At 42.9% G+C, this 22,564-nt stretch overlaps 2 protein-coding genes across 10 annotated transcripts in view; one reads left to right on the top strand and one right to left on the bottom strand.

Moving 5' to 3' along the window:
• Positions 1-19,859, bottom strand: part of ZMYND12 (zinc finger MYND-type containing 12) — a 25,529-nt gene extending 5,670 nt beyond the window's left edge. Inside the window, exons 1-5 of one of the 2 annotated variants that reach the window (XM_002810963.4) lie at positions 19,476-19,859; positions 13,484-13,625; positions 12,042-12,213; positions 3,845-4,014; positions 417-539 (exon numbers count right to left, since the gene is read on the bottom strand). In XM_002810963.4, coding sequence (XP_002811009.2) covers positions 417-539; positions 3,845-4,014; positions 12,042-12,213; positions 13,484-13,625; positions 19,476-19,585 — 717 coding nt within the window. In that variant the 5' untranslated portion in view covers positions 19,586-19,859. Of the gene's footprint in view, positions 1-416; positions 540-3,844; positions 4,015-12,041; positions 12,214-13,091; positions 13,223-13,483; positions 13,626-19,475 lie in introns of those variants that run through there. The other variant, XM_054537061.2, reaches the window with a different exon arrangement.
• Positions 19,687-22,564, top strand: part of PPCS (phosphopantothenoylcysteine synthetase) — a 17,242-nt gene continuing 14,364 nt past the window's right edge. The window contains exons 1-2 of one of the 8 annotated variants that reach the window (XM_024252487.3): positions 19,687-19,860; positions 20,836-20,939. In XM_024252487.3, the coding sequence (XP_024108255.1) occupies positions 19,824-19,860; positions 20,836-20,939 (141 nt within the window). In that variant the 5' untranslated portion in view covers positions 19,687-19,823. The other 7 variants (XM_009251597.3, XM_009251593.3, XM_009251599.3 and 4 more) reach the window with 7 other exon arrangements.

The raw sequence follows: 22,564 nt of genomic DNA, 5'->3' as shown, positions 1-22,564 counted from the left end.
TGTAATTATGGAAATTTCTCATGTTCTTGGATCCCTTGACAGGATCTTGTAGCAATAGACTTCCCTTGGAAATCTCCTCTATCGCACACTTCAATATGCCCACATTAGCTTGCTGCTATGGGTATGACACAGCATACAACAGTCTATTTGAAGGGGTTTGGCTCTTACGGACCTGTCCTTCATTATTCGTTAATCACCCTATGGATGTTAAGGGTTAGTCTATTTTGGTAGTGGAGACACTGGAAGAAAGAAAATGGTGTATATCATGTATCAGGCTATATAATCTTGGGCAAGCCACTTCATCTCTCTGTACCTCTCTTTCTCATGAATGGTATGTTTTTCATGAATAGTCTAATACAAGTCGTAAGACACCAAGCCTAAGAGTGAGGGCTCAGCTCCCACATTCCCCAGCTCACCTTGGTGTACAATGTGTCTGCCAGGTCCAACTTTTTAAGGTCATAGAATATGTTAGCCAGGTGGAAGTAGCCTCCTGAAGTCCTAATGTCCTCTGTTCCAAAGGCACAACTGGCAAAATAAATCTATAGCAGAAGGAAGAAGGAGAGTGCTTAAGTTCCTTTTGCAAATCATATATCTGATAAAGGACTTGTATCTAGAATACATACAAAAAACTGTTACAACATTCCAATTTAAAAATGGGCAAAAGATCTGAACTGACATTTCTCCAAAAAGATATTCAGATGAATAATAAGCACATGAATAGATGCTAACATAGTAATTAGGTAAATGCAAAACAAAGCTATAATGAGATATCACTGGATGGCTAGAATCAAATACAGAAAATCAAAAGTGTTGGGAAGGATATGGAGAAAATGAAACCCTCACACACTGCCAGTGGGAATGTAAAAGGGTGTAGCCTCTGTGGAAACAGTTTGGTAGTTCCTTAAAAAGTTAAACATAGAGTTACTACATGACCCAGCAATTCCTCTTCTAAGTACCTACCCACAAAGACTTGTACATAAATGTTTATATCAGCATTATTTAAAATACACAAAACATAGAAACAACCAAAATGTCCATCAAGTGATGAACGGATAGACAAATTGTGGTATATCCAGGCAATGGAATGCTAATCAGCAATAAGAGGAATGAACTGTTGATACACGCAACAACATGGATGAATCTCAGAATAATCACCCTAGGTGAAAGAGGTCAGATGCAAAGGACCACACATGATTCTGTCTGTATGAACTGTCCTGAGAAGGCAAATTTGGAGAAACAGGAAGTGGTTGCCTGGGGCTGGAACAGGGATGGGAAATGACTGCAAATGGATACAAGGGATCTCTTTGGGGTAATGGAAGTGTTCTGAAACTTGATAGTGCTGATGGTTGCGCTACTCTGTAAATTTGCTAAAAATAATTTAATTGTATACGTAAAATGGGTGAATTTTATGGTATATATCAATAAAGCTGTGTGTGTGTGTGTGTGTGTGTGTGTATTTAAAAAGCTAGGCTAAGGAATCTGAGCTTGTGCTAATTTTTTTTTTTTTTTTTTTTTAAAGACAGAGTCTCCCTCTGTCGCCCAGGCTGGAGTACAGTGACGCGATCTTGGCTCACTGCAATCTCGCCTCCCGGATTCAAGCGATTCTTTTGCCTCAGCCTTCCGAGCAGCTGGCACTACAGGCACGCATCACCACACCTGGCTAATTTTTGTATTTTCTTTTTTTGGAGACTGAGTCTCACTCTGTCGCCCAGGCTGGAGTGCAGTGGTGCAATCCTGGCTCACTGCAACCTCTGCCTCCCAGGTTCAGGCAATTCTCCTGCCTCAGCCTCCCGAGTAGCTGGAATTACAGGCATATGCCACCACACCCAGCTAATTTTGTATATTTAGACAGGGTTTCACCATGTTAGTCAGGCTGATCTCAAACTCCCAACCTCTGGTGATCCGCCCACCTCGGCCTCCCAAAGTGCTGGGATTACAGGCATGAGCCACTGCGCCCAGCTAATTTTTGTATTTTTTATAGAGACGGGGTTTCACCATATTGGCCAGGCTGGTCTCGAACTCCTGACCTCATGATCTGCCTGCTTCGGCCTCCCAAAGTGCTGGGATTACAGGCGTGAGCCACCACACCTGGCCTACTAATTCTTAACTGTGTGGCCCAGCTCAGGACAGAATGTGCCTCTACTTAATTTGTTGGAGGATGTAGAGTATAGAGAGGAAACACAAAGAATTGTATTAGTCAGGAGCCCAGGTGGAACTAGATGGCACCCTCAATAAGATTGCCTGAAGATAGTTTAGTGGAATTATTATTTGACATGTAGAAGGGTGAAGAAACCAACAAGGGCTAGGGAAAAGCCCTACGAGTAAAACCAACAAGGCCTAGTGAAACACCAGGGACTACCAATAGCAAGAAACTATTACCATCCCTACACCTGAAACAGCAAGGGGAGGAAACAAGGTTACCAGGGCCCAGCAAGAGCTAGCACTATGGAAGAAGGCTGCCTGACAGGAGCTGTGGCCACAGAGGAACACTGTTCCTGCCAGATTAGGGGTGGGGCAGAGAGGCAGCAGAGAGAATCAGTGCCCCAGCCTTTTTCTCCTCCTACTCTCCACTCCCCAACTGTGCCTTCCACTCTCCAAACCCAACCAAGGCCAGAGAGCAATGGAGTCCATAGAGGTTGTGGAGTCCATAGAGGTCAGGCTCCCAGGGCACAGAGTAGGGCAGAGAATGGATACGGGGTAGTGGAATTTAAAGAGTAACCAGCGTAAAATTTAATTTATGGACATTGTACAGGCAGGCAACCAGAGTAAGGGCTGCTTGGTGCAGAGGCCAGAAGAGAGGCTGAAGAGAGAACCAACCTGCATGGAGACTGCAGTCTGACTCTACGCTAACTCAGATTTCACACCCAGGAACTCTTTTCTCTGGTAATATTTTCCAGTACTGAAATCCTAATAGAAACCCCTTAAATTTTGAAAGAACAATTCAGTATCACCCTCAACATCCCATCTAACCTTTGTACAGAGTTTTATCATCGATAAGTGCTTTCTTATACATTTAGCTCTTTTAAATTTAATAACCAACACTCTGAAGTAGAGATATTACTGTTATTTTTAAAAATAATAGCCAAAGTACTGTACATATATTGCCCTATTATTAATCTTCGCAATGACCCAATGAGGCAGAGACTATTTTATTATTCCTGTCTTGCAGGTGATGAAAGAGGTTAAATAAATTTTCCAAGACTATGTGGCTAGTGAAACAACAGATCTGTGACTAGAAGCAAAGCCCTTCTCTCTCTCTTTTTTTTTTTTTTTGAGACAAAGTCTTGCTCTGTCGCCAGGCTGGAGTGCAGTGGCGCGATCTCAGCTCACTGCAACCTCCACCTCCTGGGTTCAAGCAATTCCCCTGCCTCAGCATTCCGAGTAGCTCGGACTACAGGCGTGCACCACCATGCCTGGCTAATTTTTTGTATTTTAGTAGGGACGGGGTTTCACCATGTTGGCCAGGATGGTCTCAATCTCCTGACCTTGTGATCCGCCCACCTTGGCCTCCCAAAGTGCTGGGTTTACAGGCGTGAGCCACCATGCCCGGCCAGCAAAGCCCTTCTCTTAACGAGTATGCTGTTTTGCCTCCCTTTACTCTTCAGGGCAACTGAAACTTCAGGAATATGTGACCTGGCCAAGGTTGAATAGCTATGAAGTAGAAATGCTTGAACTCAGGCCGGTAGAATTGTGTTATGGCTAACATCCCACCAAATAATCAGTTGTAAACAGAAAGTTTTAGAGAAATGCACAGTTTTAAAAAAATTAAACAGATTTCGGAAATATACAGGTGTTATAATTTAGATTTTGGAAATATCCAGGTGTTATAACTTAGCTTGTTTACATCATTGGCCAGATGATAACGGGCTTCTTCATAGTTTTTCTTAGCTATATAGAGAAGTCCCAGGTTCCGATGCAGTAAAGAGTGGGTGGCATTACTACAGTCAGTTGATTTGAGGACTGTCCACTGAGCTTGGAATAGATATTCTTCAGCCTGAACGATTCGGCCCAGACCTGCCCAACAGCAGAAAAGAAGGTTATAATTCATATCCAGGCCAAAGAACACATGAGGAAATATGAGTCATTACCCATTCACTCATTTATTCATTGACTCAAGTATTTATTGACACACAAAAACTCATACAGGAATGTTCATAGCAGCCTATTTGGAAGAGCCAAAAAAAAAAAAAAAAAAAAAACAGAAACAATGTAAATGTCCATCAGCTGATGAGTGGATGACCAAAAGGAGGCATCTCTATCTCCATCTCCATATCCAAGAGTGGAATATTACTCAGTTATAAGAAGGAATGAAGTAGTGCTACCTGCTATAATTGGATGAACTTTGAAAACACTATACTAAGAGAAAGAAACCAGACACCAAAGGCCACATATTGTATGATTCCATTTATATGAAATGTCCAGAATAGGCAAATCCATAGAGATGGAAAGTAAACTAGTGGTGGCCAGGCGACAGGGAGTCCAATGCAATGGAGGCACTAACAGGGGGTCCAATGCAAGGGAAGAACTAAGAGGGAGTAACTGCTGACAATTACAGGCTTTCTTTTAGGGGTGATGAAAATGTTGTGGAAATAGATCATGGTGATTGTTGCACAACCTTCAGAATGTGCTAAAACCACTGGATTGTCTTTTTTTTTTTTTTTTTTGACGGAGTCTCACTTTGTTGCCCAGACTGGAGTGTAGTGGCGTGATCTCGGCTCACTAAAACCTCTGCCTCTCGGGTTCAAGTGATTCTCATGCCTCAGCCTCCCAAGTAGCTGGGACTGCAAGCATGCGCCACCACGCCCCGCTAATTTTTGTATTTTTAGTAGAGACAGGGTTTCACCATGTTTGCCAGGCTGGTCTCAAACCGCTGACATCGGGTGATCCACCCACCTCGACCTTCCAAAGTGCTGGGAATACTGGCGTGAGACACTGTGTCTGGCCTGAATTGTTCTTTAAAACGGTGAATTTTATGATATGTGAATTATATCTCAATTGTGAAATATATATATGCATATTTAATACCCTTTATGTGCCAGGCCTTGTGTTGAGTGATGGGGATTCAAAGTGCAACATGAAAACAAATGTATTTACAATATAGTATAATTGCAATAGAAACATAAGCTTTGGAAGTGTGAGAGGATAGGAAATGTTTAATTCTATAGATGAGATGGAGAGGGACACTGAAGCAGAGTCTGAGCTGAGTTTTGAGGATGAATAGAAGTTTTCCAGGTAGATAAGGCAGGGAGAGCATTCCAGGCAGAAGTAACAGCATGTGCAATGTCAGAGAAATATGAAATAATATGTTATGTTCATAGAACTATACAGAGTCATAGCTGCAGGGAATTGGTTCCAGAACCCCCATCAGATACCTAAATATAAGGATGCTCAAGGTTCTAATATAAAGCAGTGTAGTATTTGCATATAACCTATGCACATCATTCCTTTTACTTTAAACCATCTCTAAATTACTTATAATACCTAATACAATGTAAATGCTATGTAAATACTTGTTCTACTATATCATTTTTGTCTTAAGTTTAAATTTTTTCTTTTTTTGTTTATAAGCCCACAAGTAACATCATGTATTGTTTTTATTTGTATCATTTTTAATCATTGTATTATTTTAAAAAATATTTTTGATCCGTGGTTGCTTGAAAGGGCAGACGCAGAACCTGCAAATATGGAGGGCCGACTATATTGGCTTGTGATGCTGGAGCACAAATTGTGAAGGACAGAATGGCAGAAAATGAGGCTATGGTGATAGGCAGGGGGCAGGTCACAGAGGGCTTAGTGAGTTATGCCAAGGAACTTCATGCATGCGGATAAAAACGAGGATTTTCAAAAAGGGTGAGAGAATCGGATTTAAATTGAGAAAGATCCTCTGGAACCAATGTGGAGGAGGGACCAGAGGAGAGGAATAAAGGTAGAAGATTCACTGGAAGATGTCTGAAATAGTTCGGGCAAGCATGCTTAAGAGCCTGAAATAAGACAGTGAACTAAGGAAGAGGAGATCAAAAAGACAGGAGGTAGAATGGACAACACACAGTTACTAAGTAATGTGGGAGGTAAGAGAAAGGAAAGCCACCTTTATTGCTAATATTTAGACACTCTTGACACTTAAAGCTTTTTGTTTATTACATATCATCTTTACATATACAGAGGCCTGCCTACCTGCTTGGCTCCTGGGGAAATTTGTCTGAACTGAATAGAAAGCCACTATGTCAGCGTGCTGCAGGGCAGGAGGCGTGCTCTGGGGGTGAAGCATTGGTGTGATATGTGCTGCAGCAGAAACGGCATCAATGAAGGGTCAGGAGATAAGGACACGAACCCCTCATAAGCCAACCCTCTGCTCCTCTGTGTCCTTCCTGTCAGACCTAGTTCATATGTAAGCATGCTTTTATTCTACTTGTAACCCTACATCACTGAATTAAAGGAAAAGAGATGAAGAGGAAGCAGTCTACAAGAAGAAGCAAGTAACTTTGCCTGACGGAAGGTCAAAGTGCAAACTAAAATGGGAAACTACTAGATTAGGAGCATGAGGCCTAGTCCCTGATCTTGGCTCATGTGAACATGGCAAGTCACATCTTCCCTCCAGGCTTTGTCTATAAAATATGAGGTTTAGGCTGAAGTCCTCTCACATTTGAAGAATGTTAAACAATCTTAACTAAGATTGTTTATATGGGGAAAAAATGGTACAGGGCATTGACAAATATTGGAAATTTAAAATTTTCAACATCCAGTTCTCACTCAAGGAGGCAATGCCAAAGAAGGAAGACTCCAAGGCCCAGCTGAACTAGCATCTAAACAAGCATCAGTCCTAAAGGAAAAGGCGTACTTGGGAGAATAAACTGTGAGGCTAGAGAGAGAGAGTACGATGAGAAGAATGGGCTGCTACTAGCCCATGAGATTACAGTCAGAACTAAGACTGTGACCAGTGAGTGCGTAAGTTCAGGCCTGCCTCTTATGGACAGTGCCTATATGGAGAGGCACAGGGTGAAGTGGAGGTGGTTGAGACACAAAGGAAGAGATACTACCCCTTAGGGTGATTTTCCTAGTGTATGGAATTGAGAAAGAACAGCCACTTACAGACCAGTGGTACCTGTCCGAAGGGTGAGGCAACAGGCTTACACTGGGTTAACGGCAGATCTGGGAGATATTACGGGGGAAGATTTTGCAGGACTTGGTGATGAAAGTGAAGGAATGCAGCATACGGCAGTCACAGCTGAGTCAAAGGTTGTGGCTGTGAGGTGCCCAGGGGAAGAAAAGGGAATCTGCATTTATTGAAGACCTGTTATTTGCCCGACATTGTGCTAGTCCCTTTGCATCTGTGGTCTAAGTCTGCCAACAGCCCTGTGAAATCATCATCAGATGAGGAATTTGAAGAGGAGGCAACTTCATTCATTCAACCAACCATATATTCACCTAACTGATTGAGTCTCTATCACAATGCATTATGCTCAATGCACACTAAGACATGATCCCTGACTCCAAGAAGCTTAAAATCAAGTGAAGTAGGCATACAATAAATAGACAAAACATGAGTGCTGTGAAGGAAATGAACGGAACACAGTAACCAAAATCCTAGGTCACTGCAGCCTCCACCTCCTGGGCTCAAGCAATCTTCCCACCTCAGCCTCCCAAGTAGCTGGGACTACTACAAGTGCATGCCACCATGCCCGCCTAATTTTTTTTTTTTTTAAGAGATGAGGTCTTGCTAGGTTGCCCAGGCTGATCTTGAATTCCTGGGCTCAAAAGATCCTCCCATTTCGACTTCCTGAAGTGCTGAAATTACAGGTGTGAGTCACCACACCTGGCCAGTTTAAGCAGACACCTGAAGGATGATCAAAAGCCAGCCATGTATGAGAGAGGAAAGAGCATCCCAGGCAAAAGGAACCATATATGTGAGAGCTCTGAGTGAGGAAGAGCTTGGTGCCTACGATCACTCAGCCAGTAAAGAAAGAGCTGATATTTGAACCCAGGCTCTCCTGCTTCCAAAACGCTGGTAACAGTGGGGGAAGATGAGTAGGGTGGCTCCTCCTTGAAGTGTTACTGAAAATGTCATTTCTAGTTGATTAAAATTTCAAAGTTTTACTAAAAAGAAAAAAAAAGCTGAATTTCTGTTATCTGTCCACTCCAGTCTGAAGGAATCTCTAAGATGGGAAATAAACCTGTGCACAGGAAAGTGATTTCTTTAGACTTCCAAAAATGTTAGCAAGGTTTTAAACCAATGACTGTGGAGTTACAGTGAAATCTTCTATTTAGACAGCACTTTCTAGACTTCAAAGCACTTTCATGGTCATTACACTCGAACTCATTTCATCCCTAAAAGAATCCTGTGAAGAGAACTCAGATTCAACACATACTTACACAGTGCTCGCAAGGTTTCAGGTACTATGAAATTATTTTTTTAGTACCTTCTCTGTGCTAAGTACTGGGCTGAGTGTGAAGACATCTGTGATGAATAAGAATAGACACAGATTCAGTTCTCCCTGAGCTTACAGTCTACTGGAGCAGGGAGACAATTAAATAATCTCATCAATGAATACAATTATTAATGGAGTAAGTGCTCAGAAGAAAGGAGTAGGTCTTTAAATGAGTATATTAAAAAAGAGACCCAGCTGGGTGCAGTGGCTCACACCTGTAATCCTAGCACTTTGGGAGGCTGAGGCAGGTGGATCATTTGAAGCCAGGAGTTCAAGACCAGCCTGGGCAACATATTGAAACCCTATCTCTACTAAAACTACAAAAAATAGCTGGGCGTGGTGGCGCGTGCCTGTAGTCCTAGCTACTCGGGAGGCTGAGGCAGGAGAATCACTTGTCCCTGGGAGGCAGAGGTTGCAGTGAGCCAAGATCAGGCCATTGCCTTCCAGCCTGTACAATATATCGGGACTCCGTCTAAAAAAAAAAAAAAAAAAAAAAGGGGGAGACCCAACCTGGTCTGGAGCCCTGGGAAATCTTCTACACAAGGCAGTAGTAACCCTTGAGCTGAAACCTGAAAGATGACAAAGAGTTAATTTGGTGAAGGGAAGAAGAGGAGAAGCAGAGAGAGTGGCTACAGAAAAGCTTTTCCAAACAAGGAAAGCATCGTGCTTCTGAGGAACTGAGAAAAGGCCGGTCGGTGTAACTGGAAGGGAGGGAGAGAATAATTCAAGAGAGACAAGGTGATAGAATTGAGGTGAGAGAATTTGTTAAGGGCTAGATCAAGCAGAGCCTCATGGGTTGCTTTAGAAATTTGATCTTTATTTAGAGGAGTGATGGGTCACATTTTTGTATGCAAACCACATTGGAGGGAGGCCAGAGAAGATGTGGGGAGACCAGTTAGTAGGCAGTGGTCTAGATGAGAGATGATGAGACTTGGGCTAGGGTGACTTTTCCAGAATCCCATAGCTAGCCAGTGTCAGAAGTAAAGAGAACCTGGGCTGTATTTTTTTGTCCAGTGCTTTTCTCATTAGTTTGGAGGAAAGACAGTCTGGAATGGGGTGTCAGACCTGGGCAGGGTGAGCAGGGCATTCCTGCAGGCAAACAGCCTGGTATGGAGAGTTGGAACCCACACAAGTGAGGAGGGATCCATGCAGCAGAGGCAGCCTGGAATGGGGAGTCAGAGCCCATGGAGCGGGAGGAGGTATTTGTAAGGTGGAAAGGATGGAGTTAGAGAGCAGGGATTGATTCATATAGGGGAACTCATTAATATGTAAATAAACTAATGAAAGTGAAAGCTGTCAGCAAAGGGAGTTGCAATTATGGAATGGAAGTAAATCAGAGTGAACCCTGTGGTGCTGTATTAAATCTGGATCAAACAGTATAGACTAGTGGTCATACAGATATTGATGTAGATATATAGATATAGGCCAGACATGGTGGCTCACACCTGTAATCCCAGCACTTTGGGAAGCTGAAGCAGGTGGATCACTTGAGGACAGGAGTTCAAGATCACCAACATGGTGAAACCCCGTCTCTACTACAAATACAAAAATGAGCCAGGCGTGGTGGCACACACCTGTAGTCCCAGCTACTCGGGAGGCTGAGGCAGGAGAATTGCTTGAACCAGGGAGGAGGAGGCTGCAGTGAGCTCAGATTGCGCCACTGCACTCTAGCCTGGGTGACAGAGTGAGACTCGGTCTCAAAAAAAAAAAAAAAAGAAGATATATAGATGTAGAAATAAATACAGATGTAATGTGTATATACATACACCCATTATTATATTTACACTTACTCCCTAACTCCACTGAGAAGGCCTGGGAGCAGTAATACCCCAATAGCATGAGTACATCTAGTGCACAGCTTTCGGCTTCTGAATTTCACTTTCCACTGAAAGAAATCAGGGCTCTTTAGAGGTATGTTCCAGAAAGCAGTCAAGTGAGCAAAGAACAAATGGGGTTGTATCTAGGAGATGCAGAAGCCAGCTTGAGTGGGGGCTGTCACTGGTCAAATCAGGGACAGTTTGAGGATCAAATTAATGATAGTAATGGATTTAAGCCCATTGAATAAAGAGGCAGTACTGATATAAATAACTAAATGAATACATTGAAAATTCGATGAGGAATGGGATATTTATATAGTTTCAAAGGACCTCTCCATGAAATGAAAATTAAAGTTATTAATTACAGAAGGGTGAAAGAGTAACATTACAGGGAGGAAGCCTGGCAGACACCATCCTAATAAAGTAATTAAAATGAACACCATCAGTAATGAAAAAAATGAAAACATGCCAGTTTGTAGGATGGGATGAGAACACAGCATCACCTCTGTACTGTTTTTGCCAAAAATCCATAACGTGAGTCCCATCATTAGCAAATATCAGACAAACTCAAATTGAGAAATCTATTATACAATTGGCCTGTAACCTTTAAAAGTGTCAAGGTCATAAAAGTCAAGAAAAGGTTGAGAAACTATTCCAGAGTTTTGTTGCCAACACATGGCAACAAAATGAAAAGTGTGATCCTGAACTGTATCCTTTTGCTATAAAGATGTTATTGGGAAAATTCGAGAAACTTGAATGGGGCCTTCTTAGATGACAGGGTCCCCTTGTGTGGTTCCCACAAAGACATTCTCCTTCATAACCACAATACAATCTATCTCATTTACTAAGGGGACACTGAAGTATTCTAAGGATAGGGAATCAGGTGAACAACTTACTCTCAGAGAACTCAGGGGATAAAAAAGTTCTTTATATTGTACTTAATTTTAACAGTTTTACTTTTAAAAAAGTTTTACTTTTAAAAAAGTATTTTTTTAATGGTGGCTATTAAAACATATGAAGCATTTTTTAAAACGGTGGCTATCAAAATATATGAAATGGTAGCACAGTGCCTAAAACACTGCAGATGCTCAAGAATATCAATTCCTCTCAAAATGCCAATTTTCCTTTTGTAGTAGCCACCACGTAGGGTATCTGCTAAGTCTGCTCTATACTCTCAGAATTGCCTCTCCCATCTATAGGGGTGGGTTCCTGTATTTCTAAACTATGTGGCTCTGATCCCAAGGAACAAAGGTGGATCCCACACTCAAGCCATGTCAACAAAATTCTGTCTTCTACAAATTTGTAATTGGAAATCAGAAACTAATTAGTTTCTACTGCCTACTTCAAACTTAGAAAACATGTAAACTGAAAAACTCCATCTGTCATTTTGGGGTAGTTGTCTTCTACAGTGAGCATAGGGTAGACAAATCTGGTCTGCAGAGAGGGAAAATAGCAAAGCAGATACCCAGAGAGAAGTACATACAGGAGACAAGGCCCGAGAGAGAACGAAAGGCACTCCAATTCTAGTCCCTCTTGAAGCCTCAGCTCCTGTAGGATACTACAGCACCCTCACAAAGTTCCTCCTTTTTGTGCAGGCCAGCGTGAGTGGATTTCTGCCAGCTGTAGACAAAAGTCTGTGATATCTCCTTCCCTACCTTGTGCTTAACTTTACAGCAACCCTGCTCCTTCTACAATAGGTCTCTTGGTGCCACTGTCAAGAGTGACTCTTTGATCATTGGTGTGACCCAAACATAACACCACTTAAGGGATCCAAGGATCTCAAGTCGGTTTCACTCACCAAGGCTGGCCTCGGCCAACAGCAGGTAAGCAGGCACAAGCTCTACGGAGCTCAGGCCGTACAGGTTCACACGGAAGCGAAGGGAATGCAAAGCTGCTGGTACAGCATCTTCGTGTTTCCCTTCAAAGAGGTATTTCTGGGCTACGGTGTAGCAGAGTTCAATCAAATACTTCTGTGGAAGAGAGAAACAGACTATCTGAGACAGTCTAAAGTTAAAGGCAAAGGTGGATGTAAACGGCCCTGGGGATAAGGCCAACACCTAATGACCCAGTTAAAGTCACATAGTGAGCCTGCCTGTATTAGAGTGGACGTGAAGCCCCACGTAAGTGATATAAGAAGGCAAACTCTGGACTATGAGTTGCTTAAGGCCCAGGAACATGTGTATTTTCATCTTAGTTCAGTGCTTGGCATAGATGAATGCTCAATATAGTTATCAGATGAATAAATGAGTATTATTTTATAGTTCTAATAAAACTTTAGCAAAGCTAGCATGTCTCAGGACAATCTGAAACTTTCTGCCTTCCTAATTGAGTTAATTTTGAGAGAAACATCTCATTTTCCCTTCCAGAATTATTCTGTTTAGCTAATATCACAAAAAACTTTAACTCTGCATTGTTCTAAGGCCACTATCAAAGTGTCATAACAGTAAAATGGATGGATCTTATGTTTAGAGATTTATGGCTTATAATAAGGGGCTAATTTTTTAGAGTGATTGAGATGCTCAATACTCAATAATACTCAACACTATACATAATAATAGTGGCAGGTTTTGCTAACCTCCTTTATTCAGCAGTATATCCATACATCATTCTTAACCCTCCTATTATGTGGCCAGGCTCTTGGTATCTGTGGATGTTATGGGCTGAACTGTGTCCCCTGCCAAAATTCATGTGTTGAAGCCCTATCCTGCAGTCTGTCACAACGTGACTATAATTGGAGCTAGGGCCTGTAGAGAGGTGATTAAGTCAGAATGAGGCCATTAGGGTGGGCCCTAACCTAATCTGACTTGTGTCTTTATAAAAAGAGGAAACTGGACACACAAAGAGATACCAGGCATGCTTGCACACAAAGGACCATGTGAAGACACTGCAGGAAAGCAGCCATCTGCAAGCCAGGAAGAGAAGCCTCAGAAGAAACCAAACCTGCTGACCCCTTGATCTTGGACTTCCCAGCCTCCAGAGCTGTGAGGAAATAAATGTATGCTGTTTGAGCCACCAAGTTTGTGATATTTGATTGCGACAGTGCTAGCAGACTAATACAGTGAGTATTTAGTAAATGGGGAAAACAATAGACTGGATGGTGTTGAGGACTTAAAAAGATATAAAACAAAGTCTCTGCCCTCAGTGAGGTTACAATTTAGTGATCTCAATACAGTTCGACCCTTGTCTTGGGCAGCTTCACTGCACCTACGACTTAAACTTGGAAAGTGCCATAGGCCCTACCTGCCGCTGCTGCAGCTGCTGCAGGCCATGCTGCCGTTCTTCCTCTGAATTGTAGAAGGGTATGGAAGTGCGCAGTGGAATCAAGAGCTGACATATTTTCTCATGGATGCTGTCCCAGTCAGCTTTCTGATGTACCACCCCACTGACAACAGAAACATAGACTTCATGATCTTTATATTTGGCATGACTTAAGATTCCATTAACCCTCCTACTGGCCTATCCCTAGACACCAGAAAAGTAAGCCAAACACAAACCAGGCAGGGAGCTCAAAGCCATTTCTGAGACTCAAATCTCTTTCCTTTCATGTGGTTATTTGATGATGTATAAACTGTGTTGGGATTGGAGAGTATGTTGTTTCTGCAGGCACTCATTCACATTCTGAAGTCACACAGGGATGTTGGCATGCAATTGCTCATAGTGTTCTCTTATAATCTCTTTTATTTCTGCAAGGTTGGTAGTAATGTCCTCACTTTCATTTCTGATTTTAGCAATCTGAATCTTCTTTTCTAGGCCAGTCAACCTAGCTAAAGGTTTGTCAATTTTGTTGGTCTTTTCAAGGAGCCAACTTTTGGTCTCATCGGTTCTCTCTGTAGTTTCTTTATTCTGTTTTATCTCTGCTATAATCTTCAATTTTCCTTTCTTCTGCTAGCTTGTGTCTATACCCAACACAGGGCTGTGCATAAAGGAGTTTATAAATATGTTTTAGTTTGCTCTTCTTTTTCTAGTTTCTTAAGATGAAATGCTAGGTTACTGATTTGCGATCTTCTTTTCAATGTAATGTATATTAGTATAAATTCATATGAGTACTAAATTCATATAGTAACCTCTGAGTACTGCTTTGCCAGCATCTAAGTTTTAGTATGTTGTTTTTGTTTTCATTTATCTCAAAGCATTTTCTAATTTCCTTTGTAATGTCTTCTGTGACTCATTGGTTAAGAGTGTGTTATTTCTACATATTTGTAAATTTACCAAATTTCCTTCTGTTATTGACTACTAATTTCATTCCATGTAGGTGGAGAACATACTCTGTATGAAATCAATCCTTATAAATTTATTGAGATTTATTTTATGGTCTAACATATGTTCTATCCTGAAGAATGTTCTATATGCACTAGAGAAGAATACGCATTCTCATGTTATTGAATGGTGTTCTACAGATATCTGTTAGGTCTAGTTGGTTTATAGTGTGGTTCAAGTCTTATATTTCCTTGCTGATCTGTCTAATTGTTCTACATATTACTGAAAGTGGGATATTTGATCTTCTATCTAGTTGTTCTATTCATTACTGAGAGTGGGACACTGGATCTTTCATCTAGTTGTTCTGTTCATCACTGAAGGTAGGATATTGAAGTCTTCAACTATTATTATTAAATTGTCTATTTTTCTCTCCAGTTCTGTCTGTTTTTGCTTCATGTATTTTGAGGCTCTGTTATTAGATGCATACAATCATGGGTTTTTGCATTTCTATTGCTTATTACAGATTTTCACTTAAATGTGAGTTAACTGTTTGATTCCATTTATACATATTTCAAAACAGGTAACAATAATCTAGAGGAGGGATCAGAAAAGTTTTTCTGTAAAGGGTCAGATAAATATTTTAGGCTTGAGAGCTATAGGGTCTCTGTTGCAACTACTCAACTCTGCTGTTGTAGCACAAAAGCAGCCACAGACAATATACAGCCATGTTCAAGCACCTTCTTGGACAATATTGCCACCTTCTTGGACAATAGAAATGCAACTAAAGTATTTTCTTTACAAGTTGTGACTGCTACCAAAGAAATGACAGAAACCATTTAAAATGTTTTTGGGGAGGTAGAGAAATATTATAAACAGATCAATAAAAGCACTTAGCCAGGATATAGCTGAGTTCCACAGGGAATTTATCAAGTGGGGCTTGTAAGCAATGGAAATGTTAACTTAGATGCCTGAACTTTTGTTCCACTGAGAGCAACTGACATATCTTGCCTTTCTAAAAAAGTGAGCTTTATTTATATATTTGCGGGCTTCCTGCTTATTGATCTGTCCCATCCGTAACACCTAACACAGGGTCAGGGATAAAGTAGGAATGGATAAATGCTTTCAATCAGGGCTCACAATTAAGTAGCTTGTGAGCCAGACATGTTTTGTTTGGCTATTATCATGTTTTTTTTAAGCTGAATTTGAATGTCTTTAGGTAGGGCATTCATTCTACAATTCACCACTGATCCTACAGCTTCCTATTACTGAATACCACTTCACTGTTTGTTTTCTTAGTAATCTGCAATATTTTTTGCAATAATTTTTCCTTTTTTTTGACATATGAAGTGCAAATTTAAATGCCATCACTGGCAGTGTGGGGGAGACCAATGGTGAAATGGTATTCAAGAACAGGAAGCAATAGTATCTGTAGTGATTTACAGAATGACCACCCTGACTAAAGACATTTAAATTCATGCAAACCTATGGTACTGAAGTCTCTTTTACCTGTCACCAATGTCTTAGCATGTACTTCCATAAAATTACCTTTTCTTAAAAATGTTCTAGTGTCCTGTAATCCCAGCACTTTGGGAGGCCGAGGAGGGCGGATCACAAGGTCAGGAATTCGAGACCAGCCTGACCAATATGGTGAAACGCCGTCTCTACTAAAAATACAAAAAAATTAGCTGGGCGTGGTGGCACATCCCTGTAATCCCAGCTACTTGGGAGGCTGAGGCAAGAGAATTGCTTGAACCCGGGAGGTAGAGGTTGCAGTGAGCCAAGATGGTGCCATTGCGCTCCAGCCTGGGCGACAGAGCAAGACTCCGTCTCAAAAAAAAATAATAAAAAAAAAGTTCTACTGTGTCTCTAAAGTAAATAAAAATGTGCTATTCTCTGAGAATGGTCATAATCCACTATACAGCAATATGCACAAGATTACACACAATATATAAAATAAATGTATTCAGAGAAAAGAAGGAAATTCACCAAAATTTCAGGTTATTAATCTCTGGGTTGTGGGATTATGGATTATTTTTCTTCTTTATTTTTTATATTTTCAGATTTTCTGCAGTGAGCATGAATTGCATTTATAATCAGGAAAAATATTCTTTTGCAGAAAAAAACTTTCACAAATTCAAACTGACTTTCTTGCTCCTTAAACTTGGGATGATGAAAAAGAACATTTATTGTGTGCCAACGTGGTTCCAGGCAGGGTACTAGATGCTTTACATTCAACCATCAAAAGCTATAGAACAACGACCTCAGTTTTGTTTTATCAAAAAATCTTGAAATCTCCAAGACACAAAGACATAGAAATCTGGAGAAAAGGAAGCAAAGAAACAAAAGGAGAAGGTCTTAAAGAGAATTAAAAGCAAGTAAAAGAAGTAAAAGAAAAAAATTGAAGGGCATAGAAGATGATAATTTATACATGCATTCATCAGGTATAAGTGCCAACTATGTCTTTCTTTTTTTTTCATGTTTTTATTTTTTATTTTTTGGCCCAAGGGATAAAAGCACAAGTGCCAACTATTTCAAGACACTTTGCTAGAGACTATGGGGCATACAATGACAGGTCAGACATAGATCAAAAGTTAGCATACTTGACAGTCCCTCTGTACACATTTAACATAGTATCTAGCATTAATGGAACATAACAAAATTGAAATAACACACTCACCAACAATTAAAATGAAGGGAAATATGAGTCATCTGAGAGATACAGAGTACTGTAAAGTTAGTTCAGAGGAAGAAGGAATTACTTCCGGCTGGAGGGATACAGAGGACAGGGGTGTTTTAAGGAAAAAGTCAGTGCTCACACCAAGCAAAAGGGTTGAATCTTTCCCAAGCCTGAGTGGCAGGTTTTACTCACGGCGGTTTACTGGCCATCTCTCCAGGGGTGACCCAAAGCCTCTCAAACTCTATGCCCAAAACCAAATCTGACGCCCGTCATCTTTTCCCCTGTGTTCCTTGCCCAAGTTAATGGGTTTATTATCCATTTAGTTTTATTCAACAGATGTTCATTGAGTGTCTGATATGTGTGGGCACTGGGTCTAGTAAAAGACATAGACATCAGACAAGCAAACACGAAAATACAAAAGTACAGAAAAAGCAAAGAAAAATGATACTGTGAGAGAGAAAAGTATGACGGGGAGTTGAGACTGGGTTTAGACCTCTTTGAAGAAATGACATTTAAACTGAGAACTGAAGGATGAAAGGGAGCCATGAAGGCTTGTACTTGAAGGGGAGTTTCCTAGCAGAGAGAACAGTCTGGGAAAAGAAACTGAGGGAAGAAAGGGCTTAGCAAATTAGAATTTCAGTTCTCTATAACTACAGCAAAGAAAAAATGGGGTAAGTGTGGTGGGAAGTGAAGGTAGAGAAATAACCAGGGCCTTGTATTTTCTGTTACAAATTCTTAATTATATTCTAAATGCAATAAAGCCACCAAAGAGGAGATAGCAACGAAAACACAGATGCCATCCCTGCCCTTGTGAGGCATACAGCCTAATGAAGGAAATAAATAAATGATTTCAGTCCATGTCCTAAGTGTTAGGATAGGGGACATACTCAGTGCTTTGAGAGCACTGAGGAAGGACACCTAGGCCAGTATGAGAAGGTACTGCAACAGCTTCTTAATCTGTTATGCAGCCGTCAGTGTCTACCTTCCTCTGTATCTTCCACACTGCAGCCCATCCTCTTAACACAAATGAGAGCATGTCAGCTCAAAACCATCCATGGTTTCCCAGGGGATAAATTCCAAACCCTTGATCTCATGTCACTGTCTAGCCCTAACCTTTATTTTCTTAGTTTAAACTTCTACTACCTATCACAATGATGTTCCAACTTTTTTTTTTTTTTTTTTTTTTGAGACACAGTTTCACTCTTGTTGCCCAAGCTGGAGTGCAATGGAGCGATCTCAGCTCACTGCAACCTCCGCCTCCTGGATTCAAACGATTCTACTGCCTCAGCCTCCCGAGTAGCTGGGATTACAGGCCCGCGCCACCACATCCGGCTAATTTTGACTCAACCTATAGTAAGAAATACATTTTCCCTGTACACACACACACGTCCACATAAAACACTAAGACAAAAGTTTTAAGAAACAATTCAGGTAGAATTAACCTGATACTTTCTACTCATTCTATGCTCTTTTTTGTTGTTGTTGTTTTCTCTAAATGGTGATTGTGACTTATTCATAAATTGCTAAAGGGCCCTGGCCTGCAGTTTGAAAATCACTGACTGCTCCCTCCACTACTATGTTCTCCACTCAGCTCTTAGCAAACTCTGTTCTTTTGCCATTTGCCCTAGCAGTCCCGGATGCCAGGAATGCCCTACCCTTCTTCACTACTCCTGTACACAGCAGGTTCTGACTGCTCTCTCAAAATGCAGCTCAAAATGTTTCTTCCACAGAGAAAGCTTTCCACATACTGCCCCATTCACTATGGTCTCACTCTCGTTGCCCAGGCTGTAGTGCAGTGGCGCAATCTCCACTCACTGCGAGCTCTGCCTCCCGGGTTCAAGCGATTCTTCTGCCTCAGCCTCCCGAGTAGCTGGGATTACAGGCGCCCAGCACGACTCCCGCCTAATTTTTGTATTTTTTAGTAGAGACAAGGTTTCACCATATTGGCCAGGATGGTCTCGAACTCCTGACCTCAGGCGATCCGCCCGCCTCGGCCTCCCGAAGTGCTGGGATTACAGGCGTGAGCCACCGCGCCCGGCCTGTTTCTTTACTGATTTGTCTCCCACATTGGAATGTTAGATCTTTGATGGAACTGATCTACCGAGCTGCCCCAGTAACTTTAGCACCTAAAATAGTGCATAACACATAGTACGCCTTCAGAAAACATGAGTGACGAATGAGTAAGTGGGAGATGAGGCAGACGAGGCCACGGGAGTCTTAGGGGCCTGTCTTAAAGCCCTTTTGAGGTGTCCCTTGCAGAGTCAGGGGCAACGGCTAACGCAAGGTACCCAAGCCAGACCCGGGAAAGGGAGAGAGGGAGGGAGTTAAAGCGCCCAGGTGCCACGTTTCAGGGCCTACCAGTAATAAGTGACTGTGCAGGCCGCGCACACCCGCTCGGCTGGGGCTTCGCACACCTCACAGCAGAGTCTGCGCCCCTTGGGGACCGCCAGTGGGTAGATCACATTCATGGTGCAGCCAGCGGTGCTGGTCTCTAAGACGGTTGCCCAGCAAGGATACGCTGAACCCTGGCGTCACGTGACGATCGCAGGGCCGCGTACTTGCCAGCATTTCAAGGGCAGACGGCGGCGGGACGTGACTCGACTAACATCTGGGTGTATTGTTGAAGTTGAAAAAGGGGAAGAAAGAAAGAAAAAGAAGCACAAAACCCACAAGTCCCACAGGTCAAATGGCCAAGAAACGACTCCCATGGAGTCCAAGTCCAGGAAGGCTCGTACAGTGGCCGGTAAGCGTCAAACATGGCCAGTTCTTCACCCAGGCTAGGAAACGAAAGTGAGGGAACGTGACCCTACCAGATGCCCACCCAGCCGGGGAATCCCCCTCTTTGCAGTGTCACTTTCGCTGGGCTCTGGGGCAGAACAACTATGCATTTCCAGACTTGGCGAGATCGGGACCTAGTGTCAAAAGAAGGGTAGTGAACCGCCCACTCAGTACGACGCGGCGCGTACACCAGGTAGGGGAGAAGGGGCGTGGCGCGGCGGCCGCGAAACGTGCGCAGGCGCTGGCTGCTGCGGTGCAGATGGCGGAAATGGATCCGGTAGCCGAGTTCCCCCAGCCTCCCGGTGCTGCGCGCTGGGCTGAGGTTATGGCTCGCTTCGCGGCCAAGCTGGGCGCGCAGGGCCGGCGGGTGGTGTTGGTCACGTCAGGCGGCACCAAGGTCCCACTGGAAGCGCGGCCGGTGCGCTTCCTGGACAACTTCAGCAGCGGGCGGCGCGGTGCAACCTCGGCCGAGGCCTTCCTAGCCGCTGGCTATGGGGTCCTGTTCTTGTATCGCGCTCGCTCCGCCTTCCCCTATGCCCACCGCTTCCCACCCCAGACTTGGCTGTCTGCTCTGCGGCCTTCGGGTCCAGCCCTTTCGGGCTTGCTGAGCCTGGAGGCTGAGGAGAATGCACTTCCGGGTTTTGCTGAGGCTCTGAGGAGCTACCAGGAGGCTGCGGCTGCAGGCACCTTCCTGGCGGTAGAGTTCACCACTTTGGCGGACTATTTGCATCTGTTGCAGGCTGCGGCCCAGGCACTCAATCCGCTAGGTGCGTGCCCTAAGAGTACCCCTTTTGCCTGGAAGCACAGCCTTTCTCTCCAGATACTTATCCCCTTATCTCCCGCTTACCCACGGATCTCAGCTGGGGAACGCGAGTTGAGAAGGAGCTGATCCTATATCGTACCTCGCCGATTTGTTAACACCTTGTGTTTCTCTTTGCAGGCCCTTCTGCGATGTTTTACCTGGCTGCGGCTGTGTCAGATTTCTATGTTCCTGTCTCTGAAATGCCTGAACACAAGATCCAGTCATCTGGGGGCCCACTGCAGGTGATAGGCACTTCTCTTCCAGAGATCTAATCCCATATAACCAATCTTGGGTTAATTTCCTCTTGATCTGGAGATGGCCTTTCTGCATCTGTATTCGCTAGGCACAGGGGATACAGAGATGAATAAGACACCGCCCTCCCTCATGGACCTCACAATCTAGTGAGGGAGCTGGACACAGACATAATTACAATACAGAGTGATAAATGCTCTAGTGGAGGTATGTACAAAGTGCAGTCAGATCATGGGGCGAGTGAATCCTGGGGGAGTCGATGAAGCTTCTTGGAGGAGATGAATTGAACTGGGTTTAAAAGATGAGCAGAGCCGAGCGCGGTGGCTCACGCCTGTAATCCCAGAACTTTGGGAGGCCAAGGAGGGCAGATCGCCTGAGGTCAGGAGTTCGAGACCAGCCTGGCCAACATGGTGAAACCCCGTCTCTACTAAAAAAAAAATACAAAAATTAGCCGGGCGTGGTGGCAGGCGCCTGTAATCCCAGCTACTCGGGAGGCTGAGGCAGAAGAATCGCTTGAACCCGGGAGGCGGAGTTTGCAGTGAGCTGAGATCTCGCCATTGCACTCCAGCCCGGGCGACGAGAGCGATACTCCGTCGCAAAAAAAGAACAAAAAACAAAACAATATGAGCAGTGGGTGTACGAAGTGGGAAAGGTCATTCCAGGTGGAGTATGGCAGTTGGAATTTGAAAGTGGGCAGTGGGCTGTGAACCGAAGTGCTTTGGTAAGGCTGGAGAGCTGACTGAAGAGATGGCTTGCTTTGTAGAAGACTTTGTTTTCCTTTTTTAAGGAGCTTGGACTTTTTCTTGTGGAGCTAAGGGACATATAAGTAGGAGAATGAGATAAAGTTTTTGTTTGAGAACAGCATTCTGGCATCAGTATGAAAGACGAAGTAGAGAGGGAGAAAGTGGAGTGGGTAGATTAGTTGGGGGCTATTGTAGGTTAAGGAAGAAATATGGATAAGGTAGGTGTGGTTGTGATTTTAGATGATCTGGCTTCTTGGAACCTTCAGGAGTTCTTAGTCATTTATTGGGTGATACAGGTAGGATTTTATTAGGAGAAACTCTTACCTGTGGGGCATTTGCCGACTTTGTAGAATAGTTTATTGAGGTCCTACACTGCTGTAGGACCTGGAGATGAAAGCAGTGAAAAGAAACATACCCTGCCTTTGTGTTGCTTCCTCTGCAGAGGAGACAATAAATAAGTCAAATACATAACTCGTTTAGTAGTGATAAATGCTAAGGAGAAAAATAAAGTATAAATAAACTGGTACATGATCCCTATCACACTAACAGCTTTTTTTTTAGGGGAAAGTCTGATGATTAGCTTAGTGATTTCACACTTTTAAATCTCTGGGATCTTTAGTTTATCCCACAGTTTTTAATTCTATCTTGAAAGTAACAAAGAAACTGAACATTACCCTGAGAAGGGATTGGGGATGAGGTACTAGGAGTTTTGGTCAAGTGAAAATAAAATCAGTTTCCTCACTGCTAAGTTGTGTTACACGTGACAATTTAAAAATGGAATCTAATAGCCATTCTACCAATGCAAGAAATATTTTAGGCTGAGAGGTTTAAAAACCCAACTTTATTTGGGCTTCTGCCAAGCATTTGTATGA

This window comes from Pongo abelii, chromosome 1, assembly GCF_028885655.2.
Source record: "Pongo abelii isolate AG06213 chromosome 1, NHGRI_mPonAbe1-v2.0_pri, whole genome shotgun sequence".
In the NCBI taxonomy this organism is placed as follows: domain Eukaryota; kingdom Metazoa; phylum Chordata; class Mammalia; order Primates; family Hominidae; genus Pongo; species Pongo abelii.
Note: the sequence above shows the minus strand (reverse complement) of the source record. Positions and strands in the feature narration are given on the sequence as shown.